General features: G+C 39.2%; 1 protein-coding gene across 1 annotated transcript in view; it reads right to left on the bottom strand.

Moving 5' to 3' along the window:
* Positions 1-26,211, bottom strand: part of KIF26B (kinesin family member 26B) — a 304,911-nt gene that overhangs the window by 169,398 nt on the left and 109,302 nt on the right. The window contains exon 4 of the mRNA XM_075707851.1: positions 8,347-8,513. Coding sequence (XP_075563966.1) covers positions 8,347-8,513 — 167 coding nt within the window. The remainder of the gene's footprint in view (positions 1-8,346; positions 8,514-26,211) is intronic.

The following is a 26,211-nucleotide window of genomic DNA, read 5'->3' as shown; positions in this document are numbered from 1 at the left end:
AGGTAGCAAATACTCTGGCACCTCAAAATCCCTCTTAGAAATTAGAAGGCCAAACCTATCCTTAGTTAGCCTCCCCCTTTGCGATCTATTGAAATCAGCAGGAAATCACAAGATGTGGCAAGAAATAGAAAAGAAGGCACCTCTGCTTTAGCATAGTGTATGGAGAGCAGCAGGCGTTCAGCCTCCATACACCTAGGTACTTTTGTACTGAATGCCTGAAATCACCTAGGAGAACTAGGGATAAAAATCCATGAAAAATTGCCTCCTTCCTTAGCAAACCACTAAAATAATCAGTGCCTCAGTACCATATCATCAGCATCCAATAGTCTTCCTGGCAATGCAAAGCATTTATCAGTACACAACATCTAAGACATGAGAGTCACAGCAAGCATAGGGCCAGCACAGTCATCTACAGGTCTAAAGCTTCTTATCTGTAATAACAGCAATCAGTGACATACAAACAGAGAAAGCAAACTTTAAGCTAAGGTAACATCCCAGAAATATCAGACAAAGGTCACTTCTAACTACCGAAGACAGGAAGTGTCTTGGTTACCTCCTTCTGCCTCAACAGAGGCTACATAACACTTAGAGCTTCTACAAAGCATATACATTGCATGAAGTACATTAAGTATGTGTTTGCATTACTGGCCCTTTTCATTGTAATATAATCAGCCTTTGAGTCTAGGATCTGAGAGAGATGGACAGTGTTTGCTTACTACCTAATGGAGTCCCTGATTTACCATAAATTTTCATGGAGTTGTACTTGAGAAAATAAGCAGACATTAAAAAAGGAGGGAAAAGCACATATAAGTGTGTTATATTCCCAGATTAATTTTTTAAATTTAAAAATTGAACATAACTGATCACATAAAAATTAATAGGGCAAATGAATTCTAGCTGTAAGTTCACAAACTTGTGTACATAAAAAAGTAAAAATGAAAATGATGCAAGCACTCACATTTACAGAAACAAAAAGTTGTATCTTTAGTTACACAGATTTGTACAGGAATCAGAAAAACTTTAAGATTCTGGATTTCAGGCAATATAAATTCAAAACAATTAATACAATGAATTATACTTGGGAGACAAGACATCCATGTTAAAATAATCTCTTAAGCAGAAAAACTTTCATGATATGTGTCCTTTGCTTTACAGAATCAGATATTCGTAAGATGGAATGGGGGATTGCATCACAGAGAAACAACAGAATATCTCAAAACTTTCCAAAGAAAAAGGGAGGAAAGGGGAACTTTACTTTGAAAATTATCAAGATTTCTCAAGACTATGAAAGGCTAGTTACACAAGAAACTCCAAATCATGATAACCATTTAAATAATGACATTATTCAATGATTGCCGTTACCATTGATACAAAACATACCACATGTGGGGCAAGTGCAGATCAGAAAACACTCACCTTGTGCAGTGCACAGAAGCAGGTGTAGCATATCTCAATACAGACATAACATCAAAGTAACATACCTTTTGTGGATTGGAATTTTAATTTCTCTGTTCAATGGTCAATAAATTGTTCCTGGATAGTAATCTTTTACTTTACATTGTTCTAAATAATTATTTTTAAAACATGCTTAGTCCAGAAAACTATATTTGTTAACTTGAGGTAAATGCCCCTGTACATCTGAAATGGATTACTTTGATACTAGGAACATGAGGAGGATTTACATCCTTTTTATCAGTTACGTGCTTTGAGGCTAAGCAGATGGCACACCCCTGCAAGTATAGTATTCTATGATAATCTAAGGGTAATTTTAGCTTATTTCTTTTTATAGCTCCGTGGATCACTCCCAAAATCCTGTTTAAAAAACAAGGTCCATTATCTGTATTTTAAACTGTCAATGAAAGCTATTAATCTGCAGCCAACATACAGTGGATCTAATTGGCATGAAGGTTCAAATTATTTCTGTTTACAGCCCAGTGCCAAATTAAACATATCACAACTGAATTACCAACGCAGGTCTAAAAGTGCATACATTTTCTTGAGTTTTTGCTTAGATAACATCAGCGTACAAGTATCCAAAGATTCAAACACCATGGTTTCAGACATGTACCCTACACACTTCTTGTTAGAAATGGACCTAGTCAGGAATCTTGTTGCTAAACTTCTTTGTAATCAGAACATATGAACTGATTCAAACAAACATGCCATGGGGAATGTGTCAGGTTTGAAAAAAAAAAAATCAGTGGAAATTGTTTGGGACCCAAGATAGAACTACCATGCAAAATTAGAGATCATTCAAGTACCTTTGCTTTCCCTCGTCCAGATGTGGCACTTAAGCCCTGATTTTTTTATTGCATATCAGATCATTGTCTCCACTACTAGGCACTGGCTATTCTTGCATGTAGCTCTCACAGTCTTTCCTGCCAGGACATTTTTATTTTGTTTACATTGAACCATAGAAAAAGAGTATTCTTTATGCCTCAACTGCCAGCCTTCTCTGGCTTCAGGAGAGTCAAGGTTCCCTTTTAATTGGCATTTGCTTTATACACATGAAATACCACCAATACAGGCAGTAGAAATGGCCTGTTCAGTAGGGCTCTCGCAGCAATGGGGAGCACAGAAAAGCAGTGACTATGAACATAGATCTCCTACATTTCTGATGAATGTTGAGCAAGTATGAAAAATCAGCCGCTGAAGTTGTGCAGTCAAACATAGGTGCCAATTTTAAACATTTGTTTCATGGTCTTTCAGGTTGACTGAGATCATTGTGATTGAAGTTTCCCCCTACTAGTCAGCCCCAAGACAGGCTTTGAAGGTAGAAATATTTGTGAAAATGACTTACAGATGTTTTAAAACTTGCTGCCAGCATTCCTACTGAAAGACACACTATGGATCTTTTATCTTAACATTCTTCTTTTCACATTTTTCTTATGCAGTATATGATGAGGATGAAGGAAAAGAGTAGAATTTCTGATCAGAGTTGTTAATATGTAGTTCTTCAAAATGTCTGAGAGACTGACCACAATTTAACCGTTAAATTTAGTTTGTTCAGCTAATGAAAGAAAATCCTGTTACGTTCTGCATAGTTTAGACAGCAAGAAACCAAAATATGTTTTCACCTAAGTCTCAGAAAATAATTTTCTCTTAGGGATGTTGATGTCACCACTATTTGACATTGAGGACTTCTCAAGCAGTGCCTAAACCAGGGAACTGAATAACTTGAAAGCATGACTTGAAAGAACAACTGGGTCTACCACTCTTCAGCATGAAGAAACACTGTCATCTGAGTCATTTGCAGTTCAGACCATTTAAAAACATTCAAAACTTCAACAGAACTTTCTTCAGAAAGGCGCTGAATATGAGACAAGCAGCTTTTGCTCTCTGACAATGTTCACAGGCTTTTTCCTGAGAGGCGTCTCACGCCTCGGCAGCACCAACACCCTGGGTGTGCCTACACAGCCTGCTGTACAAGTTAGAGGAGTGTCAAGTTAGAGGAGTATCAAGAAGAGACTCCTGACCTGGATCCGCATCTGCTAGTGTAACGCTTCAGCTGCACCAGTTACAGCCGGACTACTGACACAAATCAAATGTTTCTCCCATGGAGATTCCCAAGCCAAAGCTGGGCTCTGTGGTACAAGAATACCCACTCCAATCCATTCCCTCCTCTACTAGCTGCTGCCTCTGTTTCCTACCTGGTTTTGCTGCACGTGTTCTGATGCACCCTCTGGTGCGATGCCAGGAAAAGTTTGGTTTTGTGAACTTCCCCCAGACCTCTGAAAAATTCAAGCCAGGACCTCAAAATGGTATGATTAATTTAAAACAATACAAAGTCTTTAAGGAAAAGCCCTGGTGTTCCTGGATTCTAAGCCTTGGGGCTTTAAAAATTTTCCCCATAAGCAGAAAGATTGTGCAGATTAGCTCCTTACTTTAAGTTTCAATAAAAGTCACATAATATTGCACCTATAAGGAAAAACAGCAAACATCACAAGTTGTGTGCTAAGCTGATAGTTTATCAGGTGTGTGCAAAAAACAGCAAGGCATGAGATTCTGGGGCCTCTGGAGTGCTAAATCATCAAAACAGCACAGCAGCTTTAACAAGAGGATCCCACAAACAGTGTCCTCATCTAAGCTTTGTAGTTCATGCAATATGTACCAGAATTTTTTGAAAGATTCAAAGAGGATTCTCAGGAGTGGAAGGGAAATCTGTGGAGCATTCAGCAGCATTTTGAACACAGCATACACAATATCCCTTGGCAGTACGGCACTCCTCCTCCCCACAACTGCCAAACCGCACAGGGATGGGGAATGAGTGTGGAAAGGGTCACCAGCAGTTTTTCCAAGAATGGAGGTAACTGTAACTAGAGTTTATCCCACGCTGAGTATCTATGTGTCACAGTTATACATGAAGCTAAGGTTTTCTATTCTTATTTTATCTCAAAATAAGAAGTTTTAAAAAAATCTGAACATTTCTGCATTTCATTTGAAAAACATGCCTTGCTACATCTACAACAGCAGCATTGTATGGCCCTGCTTAGTGTTTAAGCTGTATAAAGACATGGAAAATGATCCCTAGAACAGATTTTTCAGGCTACTTGAAAGATTATCTATATTCCCCTTAGGCTCAATTAATCCAAATACGACTATATCTGATTTCAGACTGAGGCGGGCTTTTGTTTAAGATACACTGTTACACCTCCTGACCAGCAACAGGAAACAACTTTCAAGACTCTCACTTAAAAGTATCTCCTCAAAAATTTTTACCTTTTTTGAGGTCCAAAGTGAAATGAGCTTTTATGTTTTTCCTTTGTCCTGATGCAATAGAAGTTTTTTTTCTCCAGGAAAGCAAGCTCACTGTGACAGGGCAAACAAGGAGCAGTACCAAGATCCCAAAAAACGTTAGGTATTGGAGCGACAACTAAAAGGCCCTGGTCCAGTTTTGACTGCTAGTTCCTGCATCGTGCTATCACCCTTTGAGAGACTATTGAACCTCTGCAGCCCAGTGTCAACAGAGAAGTTCTATTCAGAAGGGCAGGTTTATTTATGGAGTTGTCAGGGCAAAGCTGAAGTCAGAGTCCCAGAAATTTTCTCCATGTAGAAACCAGCACAGATAGGAAGAAGGTTCAGTACAATGCCCCTTGACCTGCCAGACCTTCACAGAAACCCCAGGAAGACAAGCAACAGAAGGTCCTTCCCTCAGTTCTTTGGCAGCATCAGCACTGGCATACACTTCTCCCTTAACTGGAGGTGGCACAATCCTCCGTTGTGCTTGGAGGACTAATACATCTTAGACTCCAATAGCCCAAAAATGCAGTGCTTCTTATGACAAAGATCCAAACTGGAGGCAAAAGTTAATTCATGTAAAAATCCTAAAATGCTCTGTGAATGATTCCTTTTGTGTAAAGAATTTTACCATTATTTCACATTCACTAAATTATTTTCATCACAGATGTGTACTAGTAAGAAGCAAGATGATGCTAAATTGGCATGGATTGGAGGATATCTGAGACAAAAACGGGCGATAGCCCTAAACAGAAAGGCAATTTTGGTGCTTGTCATTAAAAGTGCAATCGATTTAATTTGGTTTCTGTGTCAGAATCACCATTAGAAACTCCTTATTCATACCTGTATCATCTAATAATCATAAGCCTACCAGCAGAGCTCTTGGGACAGTTTTCAATGTTTGTTCCCTTAAAACATTCACATACTGTCCCATGGAAATTCTGACATATCATAAGTTCCCTTGCAGCAACATCCCAACAAATGACAATTGACAGAAGTTGCAGCTCTTTTATCTGGCTTGGAAACCTGTCAGCTATAGATCATGAAACATAACAGTCAAGTATTGAGACAACTGGTAAGCCTCCTGGCTTTTCAAAAGATTGAGAGTCACTGTGGCCTTCAGACACTTCTCCATGGTTCAATGCCAGCTGTAGGCCAGTCAAGTGAGTATCGCTGTTGGACTAGTAGTGCCTGAGAACAGAAAAATTATGAGCTCCCAGTATTCCACTCCTGATGTTTCTCAAGTAATTAAAACCAAAAGTTCCCATGGATGCCTTGACATTTCCTCCATACTATAGCATTTTAGTTAATTGGGGTTTTTTTCCTGATGATGGATGACTTTTATATCCGAGCCTCATCCGAGGTTTGTTTTGCTTGTTAGGGAACTTAAAGTGGGACGTTATTCAAATTTCAAAACAATATTTTCTACTCTTCTACTTCCAACTTCAGCTTCACATTAGCCAATTTCCCTGACTGTGTAATAATTTGTTACTTACTGACCATGAAAACATTATATGTGACACACATTCAAAAAAACCAGGCACAGCTGGTAGTCACTACTCCATGTGCCACTTAAAATCAGAAGAAGCAAAAGTTTAGAATTCATATGCCTGGTATGAATGACAGCTTCATATTGTAAACAGCGCACCATGTTAATGAGTTTGACAACCCTGCCTTCTACTTTGTATTTTATAATACACATACATGTGGGTTGTTATGCTTCTTATCCCAACTTTACAAACATGAAAATAGGCACTTAATATACAAAACAATAGAGATCCACATTTTCAAAACAAGTTGTGGATTTTCTTGTTAAAAGGTCAAGCAGTGAACAACTAGGATTTGCTGCTTGAACTGTCAACAGATGATATAACTTGAAATCCAGAACAAAACTGACTTATATAAGTGGTATTAATCTAATTATGCAATACCCCAAACTAAACCAGGCATTTTTATCTTGCTAAGTACAGTTTAAAAATAAACAGCCTAAACATGAGATCTCTGCTGGGCCAAGCATACCTAAGAATTCACACCATCAGCTAGAAACTAACAGAGTTCTACTTAAAATGCTGTGATTTACACTAGGGATTTTGAATAATTAGTTTCCTACATTTCAGCAGAGTATATTAAGAGCAAATGAATTCACTCAGCATAAAACAGTGAAACAATGAAGAACAAATGAGTTAAGCCATCTTCATAAATCAATTCATGCTAAAATATGTGCTAATCCCAATCTGCGCTCCAGTTAGATATTACCATATGAGTACATTCAGCATTTTTAATTTAAACTGCCTGCAGTTAAACAGAAAGGGCAGCAGATCAAGACCACTGTGATCATTCTCATTTGCTATGGCAGCATCACATCTGTAAAGAAAAAATGGCAGAGCTGCCCCAAACAATGTTCACTGAGTCTTCTAAAAATGCTACCCTTAATCCTCTTACATGATTCACTTATTGTGTGCCACTGATTGAACATATGCAATCCTCATGTTTGTGAGGAAAAATAAGAAAGACTTCTTTCCAGTTTTACCGAGTCCAACAACTTTATAAATTTTCCATTTACCTTTAAAATAGAATAGAATCATGTGGAACTACTAATAGTTGACTCTCTAAAGGGTAGGAAATTAATGTGAATTAACCAAGACGTTCACTAAAAAGTTCACTCCATGTTTTGAAATTCAGATCTCTCAACTAGATTGGATTGGAAGTGCTGTAAAAATAGCTTATTCTCTTGTTATTTCATTACTTCCACAACTCTTCCCAAGTCAATATTCTGATTATTGAAAAGCATTAAAAGACAAGGATTATTTCATCTTCTTCAGTTACATAAGGATGCAAGTGGGCTAAAAAGATTATGTTCTGCAAAGAGCATATTTCTGCACAGAAAAATATTTCTGTTGTTGATAACAGATATTTCACTTATTAGCTGCTATGCCCATTTAACAAACCATTTTTACTAACAAGTTAATAAAGACTTAATAAAGATTTTTTTAATGAAACTTTATCTCATCGAGATTTTTTGAAACATTGGCTGAACATTCAACGGAAAGGGTGTTCCAAGGCTGAGTTTAGACCCTCAGGTCAATTCAACAGCATGACAGAGACAGAAACTGAAATCAGAAACCTTCATTTTTCAGTCTGAAAGCAGAAATCTTGATAATTTCCCTAGATGGAAGTAAAATTCAATAAAGAAGCATGAAGGTTGCCTGCGAAACAGAACTATCCACCTCCGGTTAGCTCTACAATTAATTGACTTTCTCGGAAAATTACTTGGATGGGCCCTTCTCATTCAGGGATACACTCCTCTAAAAATGTCACTAAATCAGCTGTTCTTCTGGGAGCACAATCACATTTTAACCCAAATCAAGAGTTAAAGAGATATTTCACAGAAGAGGGTAGAAATATCACCCCCATCTTACAGACAAATACATACAGGTGGATTAAACAACATTTTCATGGTAATTCAGCAAGTTTGTGATAGATCTGTATCTATAGCCATGTTTCAACACATGTGCTGTAGTCTGTCAAGCACGCTTCTTCACTACAGAATCATCTCCTTTGAAAGAAATTATGTCTCCAGAGAAGGAAAATCTGAGAAATCGCTCTTACCTGGCAAAAAATGATGCTGCCACCGAGGTGCCTGTGGATACTTCACTGGCAACATATGTGCTCTGGGAAGCAGGGAAGCTGTACAAGGAGGGTTTATCTGCATTATAGCGGTTCAATGCTGCTTCAGTCAGGCCCTCCCGACTAGTCTCTGTCATAAGCTGAGATATCTGAAGACAGAAAAAAACAGAAGTGTCATTAGCTAAAGCTCACTAGCTGACCCCTCCTCATCCAGAAGTGCCTCTGGGTTGCAGATGGAGTAAGAGAGGCATTTCATTCACTTCATCTTTGCTGCTCTGTGAACAAGTTTATTGCTTCCGTCATGCTAATCTACAGTACTTTGGCTCAGCTCTAACCTTGTCTGCATTAAAACTAATGGGATAAATTCATCCCATCACTAGAAATGTCAATGTCTATGGCTTTCCACCCATATGGAAAAGAAAGAGTAAACCATAAGCCTTGCTCGGTTTTACCTCAGGGTACAAGAAAGACAGCTTAGATAGGTGTAAGATATTTATATTTTCCTTCAGGAAAAAAAAAAAAAAAATTTGTTTGCCTTTGTAAAATAACACAGCACTAGTGTATTAAGTATTTTTGTTGACCTTTCTCCAGAAAAGCCAGCACACAGCATAGGAAGGAGTCCATTGGGATCCTAGACTATTTATCATCTCTCTGGAAAATTGGGATCATTACCACTCAATTTCATTGCCTTTCTTAAAAGGTTTTAAACATCCCATGATTTCATTCTTCTGATGGCCCATTTAACATTTTTTCCCCTGTTAGGAAGCCTCATCTCAGCCTTTCATTGTCTGGGAAAAGAAATGGAGGTCAACCAGACTTGACCCAGCTCTCCTCAAATTAACTGAAAGATCTTTATGGACTTCAGAGAAAGCTGGGTCAGCCCTGTTGAAGCACCTCCTCAAAACTTTGATTTCAGTTTCTTGACTATCACTTCTGCATGAATTTACAATTGTGTGATGTCATCTATTGTACTTCATGCAATTCCTAACAACTTCCCTTTCCTCCTTCCCTCATTTCAACCACAAATAGCTTCTGTTCACCAATGCATGTCACAAAATTTCAACATATGCCTAAAAAGAACCCTCCCAAATTACTGCTAGCAATTGTCCAAGGCATGGCTTCCTTCCCCCTGCAAAAAGTTTGCAAGAACCATCTCTCACCTGTTCAGTTTCAGTTCTCGTGCCTATCCTTATCACCACAGTAACAACAGAACATCTTTGTGAGGCACATCAAGAAAAGTACTTGAGATCATCCTGTAGTTCTTTTTCCACTGAGGCTTGATTTGTTTAATTGTTAAACATTTCAGTTACTAAAGGCAAAGTCGAAGAACTGTGATTTTCATTTCAGAGGGAAAGAGTCATGTGATATGGCAACATTTTTTAGACCAGCTATCAAGCCACCTCTGTTTCTTTTATAGAGAATTGTTACCCATTCTACTATGGCTAAGAAGATAATCTAAGAGTTTATTCTTATGTAACATATTTTTCAGGCCAATCAACTGTAATGCCTCAAGAACAGGCATGCTAAACTAGCCACTCTGTTTTACGAGGAACATAAAATTGCTGAAGGTCCCCCTATCTTGTTAGTCACACACTGGGCATTTCTGATTTACTGATTCACTATATTGAATGAGCAGTGCTCTCAGAAGGCTGTAGCTGAAATCCTGGACTTAAATCATCTCATACTACTGTTAAAACACAAGAATTTAGGCTGGCTGCCAGAATACCTCCCTACATTTCCAACACGCAGACAAACAGACATTTGTTCTTCAGTGTTCTGCTAACCTATGTATGTCCACTTGGGGCATCCAATACACTTGGAATTCACTAAACAATAATTTTCTCAATTTTTCCATAATTTTTGCTAACTCAGCAATTTATATTTGCAGTGAACTAGCTCAAGATTCTGCCCTATCCCCTCAAATTATCCTGAAACCAATTTCATCATCTACCATGTTGGGAACTGCTAAGCAGACAGATTTAAAAAGCTCTCCCTTCAGAGCAGTGTACTCTTATAAACCTAACCTCATCTTAGTCCATCCAATTCATATACCTGAAATCAGAGATGGACCATCATTATTCAATTGCCATTGCTGGCAGTGTCACCAGGAAGTACTACTCATTTCCGTGGCAACCTGACAGCAGTTAAGAAGTTGATGAGTTGACTTATGTCAACTGCAATCTCACTTGCCACGATAAACTCCCCATCTTCTGCCAAATAAAGATTTGCAGCTCCAAATATGAATTTCCACAGCCAGTGCAGCACATTTCCATTGGTGTCAGATCCCCTGAAGTTGCAAGATGGTGAGACTTGAGAGAGGCATTTCAGCCAACTGCAAAACAGGAAAGGATTTTTGTGTCTCTGTGTTTGGGACACCCAGAAAATGTCCATCATGATGTGGGCATAAAAGCAGTAACTAAATAGTTTCTGCGATTATAGAGACTTTCAGGTGACCCATGCCCATGTCCACAAGTCCTATCAATGTGAACAGCAGAGAGCAAACAGAGCAATAAAAAGTCTCAAACCAATTGTGAACGTTTCCTCAATGGTATTACTCTCAAGGTGCCTCAAAAACTGATTAGATGCTTGGTTCATGAGCTTTTGAATAACTAGTTCTTAAATACAAGCAGTCCAAAATAATCAATACTCACTCACTTACCAAAGAGATGAGATTCTTTTAGAAAGATATAAATATAAACCATTCCCCCTTACTTACGCACTCAGAGAGAAACAGATATTAGTCAGCAAATGGAATGTTAATGCTTTTTAACAAATGGGGATGAAGATCTTATAAAGCCAGTATTTAGGTCATATTTTCTTATATTAAAATACAAAGGAACTGAATAAGAAGCTGGAAATAATCAATCATATTTACAGATTCTGTATTTGTGGAATACTACACTAACCACAGGACAGAGAACGAAGAGAGATAATACTCATTTTAGGAATTGCATATACTATGGACAAATGCAGAATGGGGTTGTTTCTATATAAATGTAGGCTTTTCAGTAGTACTGCTATTTTATCGTGTGTCCTACACAACAGTCCAAGTACTACTACAGGGGCAGTCAGCTGCTCAAACTGCAAGACATCTGTATGGTACTGACCGCCAGAGCTTGCTGGAGAGGCAGCAGCTCTCCTTCCTGTTCATTCACACAGCTTGCTTTGTTGCAGAAAACAGGAAGCTACTGTTGACACTGATGTTGATGTATTATCTGTGAAAAGCAGCATTCCAGTGTAAACCAGCCATGTTAGAGAGCCCTCCCAGAGCTGCCCTGGATGGACACTCATAATGGGACATGCTGGGCTTGTTGAGCACCTTCTCGGTCCTAATGGTCAAGCACCACTGCCTGGTTTCCTTACCCACGCTGGCACACTTTCTGGGCAAAAAATCCATTTCTCTGTGTGAAATCCCTCAGAACTAAACTCCCAAATGCACATACTGTCGCTCTTCACGCTCCATCAATTTACTGTTTGCCTCAGCAGGGGCACTTAGTTTATTTTACTACATACTTTATTTTGCCTAACATAAGACACAGACAGATTAAGACAAAATGAGAACTGGCTTAAGCCACAGTCCAGGAATGGTTTCCAGTTTTAGCACTTGCTTACTTTGTCTGCCAAAGTAGGATTTTTCAGCAGTGAAATATCTCCAGAAGCAATGAAAGCCTAAATATTTCCCTGAATTTCAAACATTCTACTGTTCCTTATCTGGGAAGCCTGCAACACCACTTGATGTTATACAGGTCAAAGCCCACAGAAGTACCTTGTAACACTGCAACACACATAACCTCAAGAAGAACATCAGGTTTTGCTTTAAATAGTTCCTCAAGTCACTCTACTATCTTTTCCTTATATCAAAGCAAGAACAGGATAACAAACTAGAACTTGATATTTAACTATGGAATTGTCCCTTTGGTCATGCAGCCAGTGGAGATGAAGGGCAAAGACAGTGTTATGCCAAATTCTGGGCCAAACTTGGAGTCATTTTTGTGTACTTATCAGAGTGTTGTTTATACTGCACAAATTTGTACGTCTGGGTCAATCCACAGGCTGAGTACCTCACAAGACACCTAAACACATGCCCATAATATTTGACTAATAAATCCTCATTTATTCCCAGAGTTCAATACATATACATAAAGTAGTGGGCAGAAAGAAGTCCAGATAATTCATATATCCAGAGACTACTGACTTTGAGTCAGTTCTACTGCATGTCTGTCTTCTGCCGCATAGATTGGAGAGCGTAGAAGTCATTTAAATTATTATACCAAACTGAAGAGTGGGCTTTGGAGATAATCTTACCATCTCATGTCCTTTGTCGTCTGGTCACAGGACCAAATTAACCATTTCTTCTCTGACATTGCTCGCTGAAGTTCACACATACACAAACTTGAGTAAATGCACCCAGGATATATGAAGTATTTAAGGAAAAATACTCATAGAACAGACATTTCCAAAGCTCTTAGAGAATTTCTTTTTTCTCCCCCCATCCCAGTTCAAAAGACATAGCTGAAAATCACACTTTGAACATTAACAAACTCAGGCTCTTCTTTTGTTTGTTTTTGCCCTTTCCCCCCGCCAGTAGTGTATGCCTGGCAAGTGCAGCTCACATAAATCTGCCTCTTCAGTGTCACTGTCTCTCTCACTAGATACTGTTTCTGGATTTAATGGGGAAAAGAAGAATAGATTCTTCAATTCTCTTTCCCTTCTCTTCTGTGAGCACCCACATACCATATACATGAGGTTTAAGATCAGTTAATAGGATATATTTTGAGAAATTCCTTTATTGAATTGTTGGCAGCACATCACTGCCTGGATAAGCAACAAAAAGACAAAGCATGGAACGACGCAACCTTTCATGCCTCAATAAAAACCTTTAAGTGCACATGGAACAAGACAGATGTCCCTCCCAAGGCCCCATTTTTTTCTCCTGTCTCAAAAGCAAGGCATCCATTAACCTCCTCTTCCACTGCTCTCTGACAGTATACAGCAAGAGCTGGAGATAAGTCATGATTTAAATTTTCTACTTCATAGGAAAAAGATGGCTCTGCAGTTAAACCACATGTGTCAGCCAGGCTGCACTATCTTCCTATTCCAATTAAAGAGTCACTCTGTGCATAAGACTTGTCATCATGCAGTACGAGGTTAATTATATTTACGTAAGGGCATTTTACAGCCAAGCTCATTAATGTTTCTAAAGCTCCTAACGGAGGATTCCCAACTGAAATTACTGTACAAATGGAAGTTATAATTTATGAAAGTTGTGAATCATCCTTTGCCCTGGACGTAGTGAAGCATTCAGGAACATCCCCAAAATCTAGTTAACAGCAATGACAGACAAATGAATTGGATGTACAGATATGTATGAAATGTATCCGTGTCTGAAGCCAAACTCAAGATACAAATCTGTGTCCAAATTCACTATAAAGCAATCTTCAGTGTCCAGAGATCCTAATCCCAGGAGAGAAGTTCACTAGCAACAAGAAACTGAAGGTAGAAAGCTCTCTTTCATAAACACACACACACTCATGAATGACTTCTTTGGCAGGCTACTCTTGATTCAGAGCAGCACTGAATTTTCCACCCAATAAATACTGATGAAATTACTTCCTGACTTATTTTAGACAGCAAATGTCTACATTAACCAAGAAAAAGCTTCTTCTGAAAGACCCCCCCTTTAAAAGATGAGTTGAGGGAAGGTCTAAAGGATACCTCTCTCAAAGCTTCAGCACACCAGAAACATCATAAATTCTTATAAACCTGCTTAGAACACAAGCTTAGCAGCGTAATTTCAAGTTTTCCATTACGCACAATCAGGTGTTCTGGCTCTTCTAAAATATTAGTCTTTTACCTTCTGTCCAACTCCTTTTGGCTCATCAGAGTTTACTTTCCGTCATAACAAGATAAAGTTATTCTTCCTGTTTGGCTCAAGGAGCCTAGTTTCTGGTCTATGGAAGTGATGAAGCAAGCACTGGGAGAGGCATCTCACAGTATATCATTCACATGTGACTTTCTTCTGACACATGTATAGAATACCAAATCTTTCCTGAAAACTAAGCAACCCTATTTTGCCTGGGCTTGACCTACTCCTACAAATTCTTACAGGTTGAGGCAAGAATTTACAAATTAATTTTGAAAACTCAAAAAATTCTTCCACTTTCTTTAGTGTATAAGAGTTCACTGTCTGATGTGACAGTGTGGTGGATTGCAGAACAAGATAAAAATCTTAGTCTTCAGTAAGCCACAACCTTGCCAGCCACTACAAATTTCAGAGGAATTACAGTAACTTGCCTATAGAAAGCAGCATCAGAAAACAAACAGAGCAGAAGCTGACACTTCTTGAGTCTCTTTACCAGAAGAGAGTTTAATGAAGGGAATATAGAAGTTATACTTCACCTAGAGAAGGCATCTCTCAGCAAGAGAATGTGTCAATAAGTAGTAGGTCATCTTCCTACAATTTGGCTATTTTATCTGAGCCACTCTGGAAATACTGACTTCATCCCGTTTGCTTAACGTGCAAGTTATGCATTCTGTTCTGTACGGTAACAAAAAAAAAAGCACAGCAAAAATTCAAAGAACAAGGTGACAGCTGGGGTCCACTGTGCTGAGTGCCAAAAAGAAGAGGAGAAATGTGGATAATTTGACATTTACTATATTTCATTTTCATAATTTCAGAGCATTGTTGGGAGAGGTTAGCATGTGAAAATAGGAAAGGGAAATACTTAGGAGTTAGTTTCAAATGTTTCAAATATGGCTTCAAATGTTTCGAGGTAAATCTGGTAGAGAGTTTTCTGAACAGCCAGTAACTGAAGTAGGGTTTTGGGGGCAGAGGGGTAGGGAAAAAGAGGAATCTTGTGCTGCCCACACAACTATCAAATCAATTTTAACGCATCCTTCACAGGGCAAAAAGAAACAATTACACCATTCAATCAGAGAAACTTTAAAGTGGTGAGGATTTGCTAAGTCAGTCATCTTTAATATACCACGGAGTACCAAGGACATATTCCACATCTGTCACAAATCAGTCACTACAACAGAGGTGACATTTAAGGAATTATTCAGGACAAAATCCACCTTTAGAAAAAACAATTTTGGAACAGTAGCAAGTTCTTGTAGCTAAGGGCACTGCCACAGTCTTATAGCATCTTGCCATTTGATTATGACCTTTTTCTCTCATAGCAGAATATTAAGCTGCTATAGCTTGAGATCAGTGCAACCGGTGATACAGACAGTGTGTGAGCAAGAGCAACACAGCAATTCCTGATAGTCCTTTCCTGTCAAAAGAATGTGTTCTGTGCAGAACAGGCTGAAAAAGGACATGCATAATGTCTGCTGCATTCAGTCTCGGATGTAGACATACTGAATACTGCTTAGCAAAGGCAACTCACTATTCATTGTGAATACTGAAACTCCAGGGAGGGTCCTTTGGCATGCTTTGCTCCTGCTTTATTCAAATTTGCACATAAAATCTGAAATATTGATCTAGCAGAAGGGGCTACCATAATGGCACAGATTTTTTTAGTGAAACAAAAAACAGTACACCCTCAGAAAGAGTGAGGTTTTTCAAAGGGAGAATCACTGCGATGGCAAGAATGCTGATTATGCTTTGCATTTAACAAGGAAGAGTCAGACTGTATTTAGCATAAACTACTTTTACTTAAACATTATTTAGTTAACATGACAGCACCTAGAGCTTAATTACAACCTCCAGCTTCCTACTGTCCAAAAGAAAGATGACCTTTGACTGTTGCAGCCGCATCCCATGCCCCTCTATAAACAAGATAGCTATTTAACACTGATACAGTGCAATCCTCAGTACAGGTTAAAGCCAAATTTGTGCACACATGGGCACATCAAAACTGCTATTGTACAGTTAGTTCCATCTGCCAATCAAAAGCTCATACCATTAAATGAAATATTTTACAACAAATCACTTAATGTCTTAAGATCAGCTACTTCGAAGCAGATCCAACAGCTGATCAGATATCCAAACACTGATGGTTCTCTCTACTGTAAGACATTTTCCTCTGATTTTTCCTCCTAAGAGTTCGGCCTTGTGAAAAGGTATTTTTGAAATTTATTTATGCTGTATTTTCCATTGTAAATAGTGACACTGTTTTCTCAGCCACCCAGTATTCTCCCTCTTACTTTCACCTATTCACTCAGTGCACATTCTTGCCTTCACTTTTGAACTGAAAAGCAAAGCAAAACAAACAACCAAAAAAGTAAAAAACATACAGAGCAACAGTACTGTCTGAAAATCTGTTAATTACTTCTTGAGCACACTCTCCTCAAAAACAATACCAAATAAGAATTGCATTGGAAACAATGAAAGCTTTATTATAAAACAGAAAATCTGCTCTATTAAGCCTGTGACAATGGTTCATTTGCTTGATCAGCAAATTCCCATACAGACCATAACTTGGTAAATGTAGGTTGACGCACATTCCCAAGCAACCTCCACCACTGAGACATGAAGGATATAGACCCATTTTGATCTGGCTTAGCAATGAATTCACTTTTCTCAGTTTGCCAATGCCCTCCTGAACTAAATAATCCATGGAAGGAATAGTTAGTACTCTATCTACATCAAAAGGAATCAGTATATTGAGTCTGAAATAGTATTGACCAAGCATGTTTCTTGCTCGCTTATTTTGTACTGATATATTTATTAAGTAGAAAGGCAAACAAAGAGGGGGAAGAAATATTAGAGGAGCAGAAATTACATGATCTGAAGCATTCAGGACAGCAAATATCTACCTAGAGTGAACTTCTTGTTGTATAGAAGTTGTAGATTGTAGTCTGCAGTGCTCCTTTAGTCTGAGTGACATAGCCTGCAAGTTTTATTTATTGGATACGATTTCATTATCAAACTGTCTTCTGAAAGGTAAAGCCCCTACCTCGTTACAGAAACACAATAGCTATCATAACTCACCTTCCTCAATACCCTTGGTGTTTTCTGATGTCCATTTAGGGTCATGCCAGCCTCTTCTATTCCTCCCCAAGGATGTCACAGGCAGGACAGCTGCCCTGGGGTTTAAGTCTGTTCACCCTCCATACCCCAGAGCTTCCCAGTGAAGCAGACTCCCCATGGGCAGACCCCTGCAATGCTGTGAGCTACTCCTTGTGAGTAAAGTAGTAAGGCACCATCAGCTAGACCCAAATATGCCTCTCATTCATGAAGCTCCACCAGCCAAGTCTCTGCGGACAGAACAGCAATGTAAGGTTTCCCAGATGGCATGTTCCCATATGTATTCTGCAAATAAAAGATAGGAACAGCAACTAGCAAAGCAAGGTTCTGGTCTCAATTTTGTGTCTCTAGGCATTTCAGCAATGCAAAAAGACACTGTGCAGGAACACAATAAAACTGCTTCCTTCCTCATCAAGAGGACAACGATAACAAGTCAATCTGTAGGAAAGCTGAGGCTGCCTCTAGCTTTCAGAAGTCTTTTTTTTTTAAATCTACTTTATTAAAGTTGTTAATTCTCTTAATTACCTGTATATCCTGCTGCTGCATTATAAAGCTGTGCAGCTGGAAATTAATTGGATCTTTTTCTACTCCAGCTTCTACTTACTATCAGATTAGTAACATTTTACAAGAGAAAAGGCCTTTCTGTTGTGGGGCTCACTTGAAGTTGATTTCCTACATGCAGATTCAGCGACCACGCTGTAATCTCTTGTTGCATCAGCTACCTTTTAAGACCTCAGTGGCCAGGCTAATTGTGCTAAAATAACTAGTGCAGCAATGAAGAGTGGGCATGGACTAGGAAAGATGAGCACATCTGACTTCTGCCTGTTTGTACACATGGGGCAGCAGCTAAATGAAGTGACTGTATTTTTGAAGCTGAGGCACAAGTCTCTCTAGCTCACTATGTGCAGGAGTAACACATTTGTTACAAAAACAAACTTTCATTTCTCTGATCAGTTACTAACCTGCCAGCAACGTCAAGACATCATAAGAAGTTCAAATCTTACTGTAGCTGTTTCCCTATCAAAAACAGCAATCTGTAAGCCATTGACCTTTCACTTGTCAGTTGACAAGAACAGCTCTAGAAGCCACCAGAGTGTGTCAGCATGTGGGCTTAACTTAAATGGCATTATTGACCCAGAAAGCAACCTCCTCCTATAGCTAGCAAGAGAGCAAGCAATAAAAAACACCATTAGTTTTTCCACACATAGGTGTATGAACCGGATCATTAGTCTTTATTTAAAAGACATATGATCAAGTTCTACCATGAAAACATGAGGAGAGAGAGAGAGAACTGGTTCATTTCCAGTATGAAAAAAAAATCTGGCAGGCTTAGAGATTCCTGCAATGATTATTGCATAAGAATGTGGCATAATGCAAATTCAGCCCACACACATAATCACCTCAAGATCTGACCTTTTTGGGGGGTAAGATCAGTACACATCTGACAGGTCTCTTACCCAGTTGCTCACAGAAAGGTGCAGGGATCTGACCCCCAGGGATCTAGCAAATACCTTGAATCTATTTAGAAACTGGTACGATTCCAGTGGCTTCTCCATCAGAAAGAAATTTTGAATATCAGCTTTTCTATAAACTGCTGCCAAAGGTTTAATTATATTAGTGCTGGCAGATACCACAATAATAAATTGTTTTCTCTCTGTGTTAGGTCATAAGACTATCAGTAATGTACCTTATAAAGGGAGGAACCAGAGGACTTTAATCTTGCATGAGGCACAAACTTTTGAACAAACAGAAAAGAGCTGCTTGCAGAGAAGAGTCGACTCATTTAGAAGCCAGGCATATTTTGGACCAAGCAATATAGAAGCCTGGAAAATTTAAGTTCAGAGAGACTGGGAAATCTTTCTCAACTCATTAAATATTCTAAGTTTGAAGATTTATTCTGTAGTATCCTTTTCCATACACTTTCCTAAATCATCTTCACATAGAAGTACATTTTTAAAAACTGATCAAACCTCTGACACCAGTGACTGTTAATACTGCTTACGCAGCTTTCTCTTTTGCTGCCTCAATGAAACATTAACAACTCATCATCTGAAAGGACTCTGAGGAGTGTCTTATATATCCTGATCCATCCTTTAGTGGAATAAAACTTAAGGTGCACATTTGAATGCTTTGTTAAATTTGCATCTCTCAAGACAGGTCTAACCCTCCAAGTACTCTCAGCCCTTCTGAAAATCCACTGAAACCTGCAGGCAGCAAAGAAAGTTTTAAAAAAGAAATACCGTGTTCAGATCTTAGTGTCTAGTCACTAAATTGATGCATCCCTTCCCCCTATTTCAGTTTAGCTTACCCAGTGCTACAACACACCTTCCAGCATATTACTTGCATTCCAGTAATCTCTCATCTTAAAAAAGAGCAATTTGTCTCATTCCTGAAGAAGAAAACATCTTTTCTGCTTCCTCTGTTTGGGCTCGATTCCACAGGAAGCATTTAAAATTGCAAAGTACCAAGTCTTCTGCATGAAATTTAGTTCTTAAAATGTTGATATCAGCTTAAATGCTCACAATATCACTGAAGTTGCACATATTCAGGTGAACCATTCAACTCATCATTTGTAATGCTGTCTAGGAGGCAGTTTGCTTCCGAATGCTAACTGACATTATATGAGGTTATGAGGTTCAGGCACAGAAATAAGTTGCTGTGCTGAGTCATAACAGCTGTCCACATGCACACACTTAAGCCTGTGGCAAATGAAAGGTAATAATGATTTATCTTACACTCACCTTTCCAGAGCTAAGTCAAACAAACCAAGTCAAATTATCTTGAATTTGCTGTGAACTATGAACATGCATTCACTTACCATGTATTAGTAAGCTTGCTAAAAAGTTATCGAGCTGATCATGTGTCTGAGTCCTAAGACTTAGATTAGGCTAGGATAGCCAAAATAGGAGCCATTATGCAAGGCTGAATGCAGACCTGCTCAAAATTTACACTGTATGTTCAGAAGGGTTCAGTGGGGCTAAATATAAACACGGGGGATTGACTACGACTTGGTCCAGAAATGCACTGAAGATGCACAGAAGTGAAAACAAGAGAAGTACCAACAGAATGGTGTTGCAAGAAAGGCACTTTTAGGGGGCTGAATTCCAGCTGGAAAAGGCTCAGAACTGTGAGCTTCGCACTTGCCTAGGAAACGGTCTTATTTCATTCCCACAAGCAGAGACTTTGATACATTCTTCAGAAGTCAACAGCACATCCTTTCAATGCAAATACCTTGCAAGACCTTGACACCAGCCAACCTCTCAAGTCAAAAACCATAACAATATCGTGCTCCTCTTTTCCCACAGGGAAACAGCATTTAGCCTCAACTTCCAAGCTGAAAACTTCCACCTTTGCAAGTGAATTGCATAAACCATGGCCTAATCTACCATTTCACAATGTAACAGTCATGCTGAATTGCATTGCCCTTTGGCTTCGTGTAGCTGTCTTCCCCTTTTCTGTCCCTATTAATAGTTCCTTGCAGGTGTTCCTTCTTTCATGGTACCAACATGGAGATGTGGCAATAGCTAATTTCACAGTTATCAGTGCTAATGGGAGCTGCCATGAAATTGTCTAATTTCCAGAGGAGTCAGTATGCAGTTGCTAAAAAAAAAAAAAAAAAAAAAAAAAAAACACACACCACACAAACATGCAGTTCTGCAATAGCTATGCATCAGCGGGAGTGACCTCTATAAATTTAACAAGGTTGGTCTTTCTTATCTCTGTCACAATACACGAACACCTGTCTTACTTTCATGTTAATAATAAAAATGTCCTGCTAAGGTTTTAAAATTATTTTATGACAGCAACAACCATCATTTTTAACAGGAATACATGAAAAGAATTCAAAAGGTGCCAGAAGAGCCTTCAAATGAGACTACTAGCTGGACAGAAACAGTTCCTTCCTGGCCCTGAAGGTGCGTGCCTTAAGGCATAGGTTTGATTGCCTTATTACCTTAGTTTGCATAGCTACAGCTAGTTTTAGCAGTCAAAAATCACTCAGCTATAAGCATTTGACTTGGAAGCTACTTCCTGCGGTGAATTCTATAGGCTGACAAGGTGCCAAGTTATGCTATGTTGTCTTCTGTTTCCTCTAGATTTACTGCCCTCTCGGCTAATGAAAGCAAAAAGAGGAGGAGCAGATCCTCAACTGAATACCAAATTAAGCTCTGTTGGTGCATACTGTAAACCATTAGGAACTGGGCCTCTCTGTGTTGTTGAGCATCAGGCTACACACTTGCTACAGTACTCTGCTGAATGGGATGGATATTTCTTGCACAGCACTAAACGTATCCTCAGCTTTTTACATATACTCCTAGTCTACTTCTATTTTCCAAGCTAAAGGGGGTTTTGCATCATCTCACTTGCTGCAAGTTCTATCATGTTTTCAATCCAAATCCTTTGTCTCAGTTGGCCATTTTTAATCTGCAAGTCTTGAAGGGATCCAAGCCAAGCATGGTTTTCCAGGAGCTAGATTAACATCACATTAGCTGAAACTGACCTAGCATTTAGTTCAGGTGCACACACTGATCTTTCCCCAGTATTGTAATCTGCATTTTGGTCTGTAGGAACCATCATAATCCATCTTCACTATGACAGCTGTACAGTGTGAAGATCATATGCCCACTTTTCACCTCAGGGCCCTTGTGCACTAACTTTAAGCATGCTGACTGTCCATTCTCAGCTAGAATTTAGTGCACATTCACTTGCAGACTGAGTAATTAATACCAATCCCCACCTCTCCTGACCAGCTAAATAATGTCAGATGAAAAACAACATTTTCTCCTCACCACAGATTATAGATGACTCTTCCTTTTAGACAACACAGAGACATAACTCCTTTACTTTTCTCAGGTAGCATTAAAAAAAAAAATCAGTGATCAGTTTGGAAGATATGAACTACAGACATGCATATTTTCAAAACTGCACAGTTCCGAAAAGTAAATAATAGAGCAGTAGAGGCACTGGCTTTAGTCTGGCTGTGCTCTACAGCCCTTTCTGAAAAGGCAGGAGAGGGAAAAATTGAACATCCATAACCTGCAGCACTAACAAATGTCAACCATTCCTCAAAAGAGGATATTCTTTCAAATTCCATCAGTTTAACCTAACATGAGAATTTGGGTGGACAAATAACCACTTGATTCATCAAAGATTATTTTCCAGTAAAACAGAACTTAGATCAAACACAAGGGTAGACTCCATACAGCTTTAATGATCTTGTATCAGCCATTTCCTGTCTAGGTGAAGGGCTGTAAAAGACAAATAAATGACAGTCATATGCAAAGTCTTATGCATCTTACTACCTATCTATCTTGTGTTTAACTTTGGAACACAGTGCCCATAGTAAATACTGACAATTATTTACTCTTTACTCACAGGTACACTTTGTGTATATTTTCAAGGCAAAATTTGTTCACGGTACATACACAGCATGCTCTTCCAGTTTTTGTTATAATTTATTGCCTGTCTCTGTAGTACATTAATCTCAGGTAGACCTGTACTTTGTGAATCATCTAAGGCCCTTGTCATTTTCTTAATTTCTGCCTCTTTATAGGCTTATTATTTCCTAATTTTTACCACTGACATTTGCTAATATTTATTCTTGTTCCTTTATATACTCTGATCACTTTTCCTGTTGGCAGCCTAAAAGACAAGAAAGAACAACAAAACAAACTACTTAGAAAACTTCAAATATCTTAACAGTCAAAAACCAGTAGGTTAAGAGATATCAGCTTAAGAAAATTATCTGAAAGTATACAGTCAAGTCTTACAGCTACATTTATTTCTTCCTCATAAAAGTCAGCATAAATAACCTGCAAAAGGCACTTCTCTACTTATTTTTTCTTCTTTTTCTCCCCCTACCCCCCCTGCCCTTTTTTTTTTTTTTTTTTAAACACAGCAACAATGAATATACGCTTTGTTCTACATAGGACACAAAGACAAAAAGCTATTACCCTGAGGACTTTGCACAATAAACTAAACTGACCAAATGCACTTCACGGGTCTAAAAAGTAAACAGTGATTAAAATTAGTGCAGAAACTGTTGGTTGATATTTTTTATAAGCAAACAGCAAGATTACATTAACTGGCCCCTTGGGAATAAAACAGATTTACAATAGATTTAATTAAATGCATTTAATGAAGTCCAAATATAAGAACAACAAACAGGCTCATCATCTGAAATGGTGCCTAAACTCTAGTAAACCATTCTGAACTGTAATAAATGCCTCATGGCTATCTTCAGTTTTCATTTTGGCTTTCAGCACTCCACAATTTTTATTTGCACATGAAATGTTTTGGATTTTTCCCCTTCAACTTGTTTACTGGGTTTGTAATGTGAAAGTTTCAGAAGTTACTTTTCAATCAATTTCTGAAAGGAAGTCTTTATTCTATTTTAATTAATTTTTAATAGAGCATCATGGACTGATTTTCTGCTCCACAGTGGCGTGCCAAAAGAAGGATCACTGACTACAGGTCCGCGGAAGTGCAGTATTGTAATCTGTAAAACTGAAGAAAAAGGTCTCACATGCCTCTTCACAAGGTATGCTGTAGGCATTTACTAAGTCATCTTGCACCCTCATTTACACTAGGACAAAGGGAATACAAGATGGGCATGAACTAGCTCAAAAATGTAGAGAAGTATTCCATATGTAGGATAATAAAGAACCAAGCCTGAAACACTTCTAGAACTGCTGCTTAGTGTGGATTCTTAAGAGGGGCTGAAACACTCCTCCTTCTACAACATTAGCTTTCAGAACTCTGTATACTCCGATTCCTTCATTTTCTTAATATTAGCAGAATGGCAGTTACTAAAAGCAAAAAGCATGATGATGCTCTGTCACCAGAGGAGTGAAGTTGATTTCAGGTCAGAATCTATCCTGAAGTTTATCAGCAATTTCCTTTGGAAAAGCAGCAAAGGAATCTTCCCTAGAGTAAATTAAGTGGAAGAAAAAGATATATTCGTGTGTGTATATACATAAATACATGCACATACAAATAAAGAAAGCAGACCAAGCATGCCCAAAAAATCAGAAGTGGAATAAATATATTCATGCATTAAACCATTAAATTCTCCATACTATTTATGCATTAAACAAAAAAATTCAGGGATAATTGTCTAAATACTTCCCACCACATAGAATCATAGAATTGTTTAGGTTGGAAAAGACCTTTAAGATCATCCAGTCCAACCATTAACCTAACATTGCCAAGTCCACACTAAACCAATTAAAGGTAGACTAGACTAAACCATGTCCCCAAGTGCCACATCTACCCGTTTTTTGAACACTTCCAGGGATGGTGACTCCACCACCTCTCTGGGCAGCATGTTCCAATGCTTGACTACCCTTTCCGTGAAGAAATTTTTCCTAATATCCAATCTAAACCTCCCCTGGCGCAGCTTGAGCCCATTTCCTCTTGTACTACCACTAACTACTTGGGAGAAGAGACCAACACCCACCTCACTACAACCTCCTTTCAGGTAGTTGTAGAGAGCGATAAGGTCTCCCCTCAGCCTCCTCTTCTCCAGGCTAAACAACCCCGGTTCCCTCAGCCGCTCCTCATAAGGCCTGTGCTCCAGACCCTTCACCAGCTTCGTTGCCCTTCTCTGGACACGCTCCAGCACCTCAATGTCCTTCTTTTACTGAGGGGCCCAAAACTGGACACAGTATTCCAGGTGCGGCCTCACCAGTGCCCAGTACAGGGGGACAATCACCTCCCTGCTCCTGCTGGCCACACTATTCCTGATACAAGCCAGGATGCTGTTGGATGCCTTGGCCACCTGGGCACACTGCTGGCTCATGTTCAGCTGGCTGTCAACCAGCACTCCCAGGTTCTTTTCAGCCAGGCAGCTTTCCAGCCACTCTTCCCCAAGCCTACAGGCATTGCATGGGGTTGTTGTGACCGAAGAGCAGGGCCCAGCACTTGGCCTTGTTGAACCTCATACACTTGGCCACGGCCCATCGATCCAGCCTGTCCAGGTCCCTCTGCAGGGCCATCCTACCCTCCAGCAGATTGACACTGCCACCCAGCTTGGTATCATCTGTGAACTTACTGAGGGTGCAACTCAATCCCCTCATCTAGATCATCGATAAAGATATTAAACAAGGCTGGCCCCAAAACAGAGCCCTGGGGAACACCACTCGTGACCGGCCACCAACTGGACTTAACTCCATTCACCACTACTCTCTGGGCTCGGCCACCCAACCAGTTTTTTACCCAGCAAAGAGTACACCTGTCCAAGCCATGAGCTGCCAGCTTCCCAAGGAGAACGCTATGGGAGACTGTGTCAAAGGCTTTGCTAAAGTCCAGGTAAATGACATCCACAGCCTTTCCTTCATCCACCAGGTGGGTCACCAGGTCATAAAAGGACTTGCTCTGCTCAGAATGGCCACAGTGACAGAAGCCACATAAAGCAGGTGCATGTTACCATGTGAGCAACCCAGAGGACTAGAACTCTGAAATACCCATTCCTGCATAGCGTCCCCCACAGACAGTGGGCTTCATGTACACAGGGTTCATTCCTATCCAACAGAAATAGATGATTATGAAGGTTCAAGAAAAAAAAGTTACAGTTTCAAAGCTCGATTTTCCAGCAGAACAGTATTATGGAAGGTTCCCTAGGAGGAAAAAGAGCATTGTACAAGGATGAGAGGATTTTAGTATTTGCTGGAACTACTTTTATTAAGAATTAAAGCAGAGTAAACAACAAGGAAGATATATCCTGGACTCAGAAGATTTTCAAAAGAATAAGTTTCAGTGATGCTAAAAGCTAAAAAACTTCAGAGGTCAATTTACAACTTCTATAGTCTTATTCTTTCCCAAGGGCATGCTTTCAAGTGAATCCCTCTAAAGCAAAGCCCTTGTTTTTAAGGGTT

The sequence above is a fragment of the Pelecanus crispus genome, chromosome 3 (assembly GCF_030463565.1).
Source record: "Pelecanus crispus isolate bPelCri1 chromosome 3, bPelCri1.pri, whole genome shotgun sequence".
Taxonomy (NCBI): Eukaryota; Metazoa; Chordata; class Aves; order Pelecaniformes; family Pelecanidae; genus Pelecanus; species Pelecanus crispus.
Note: the sequence above shows the minus strand (reverse complement) of the source record. Positions and strands in the feature narration are given on the sequence as shown.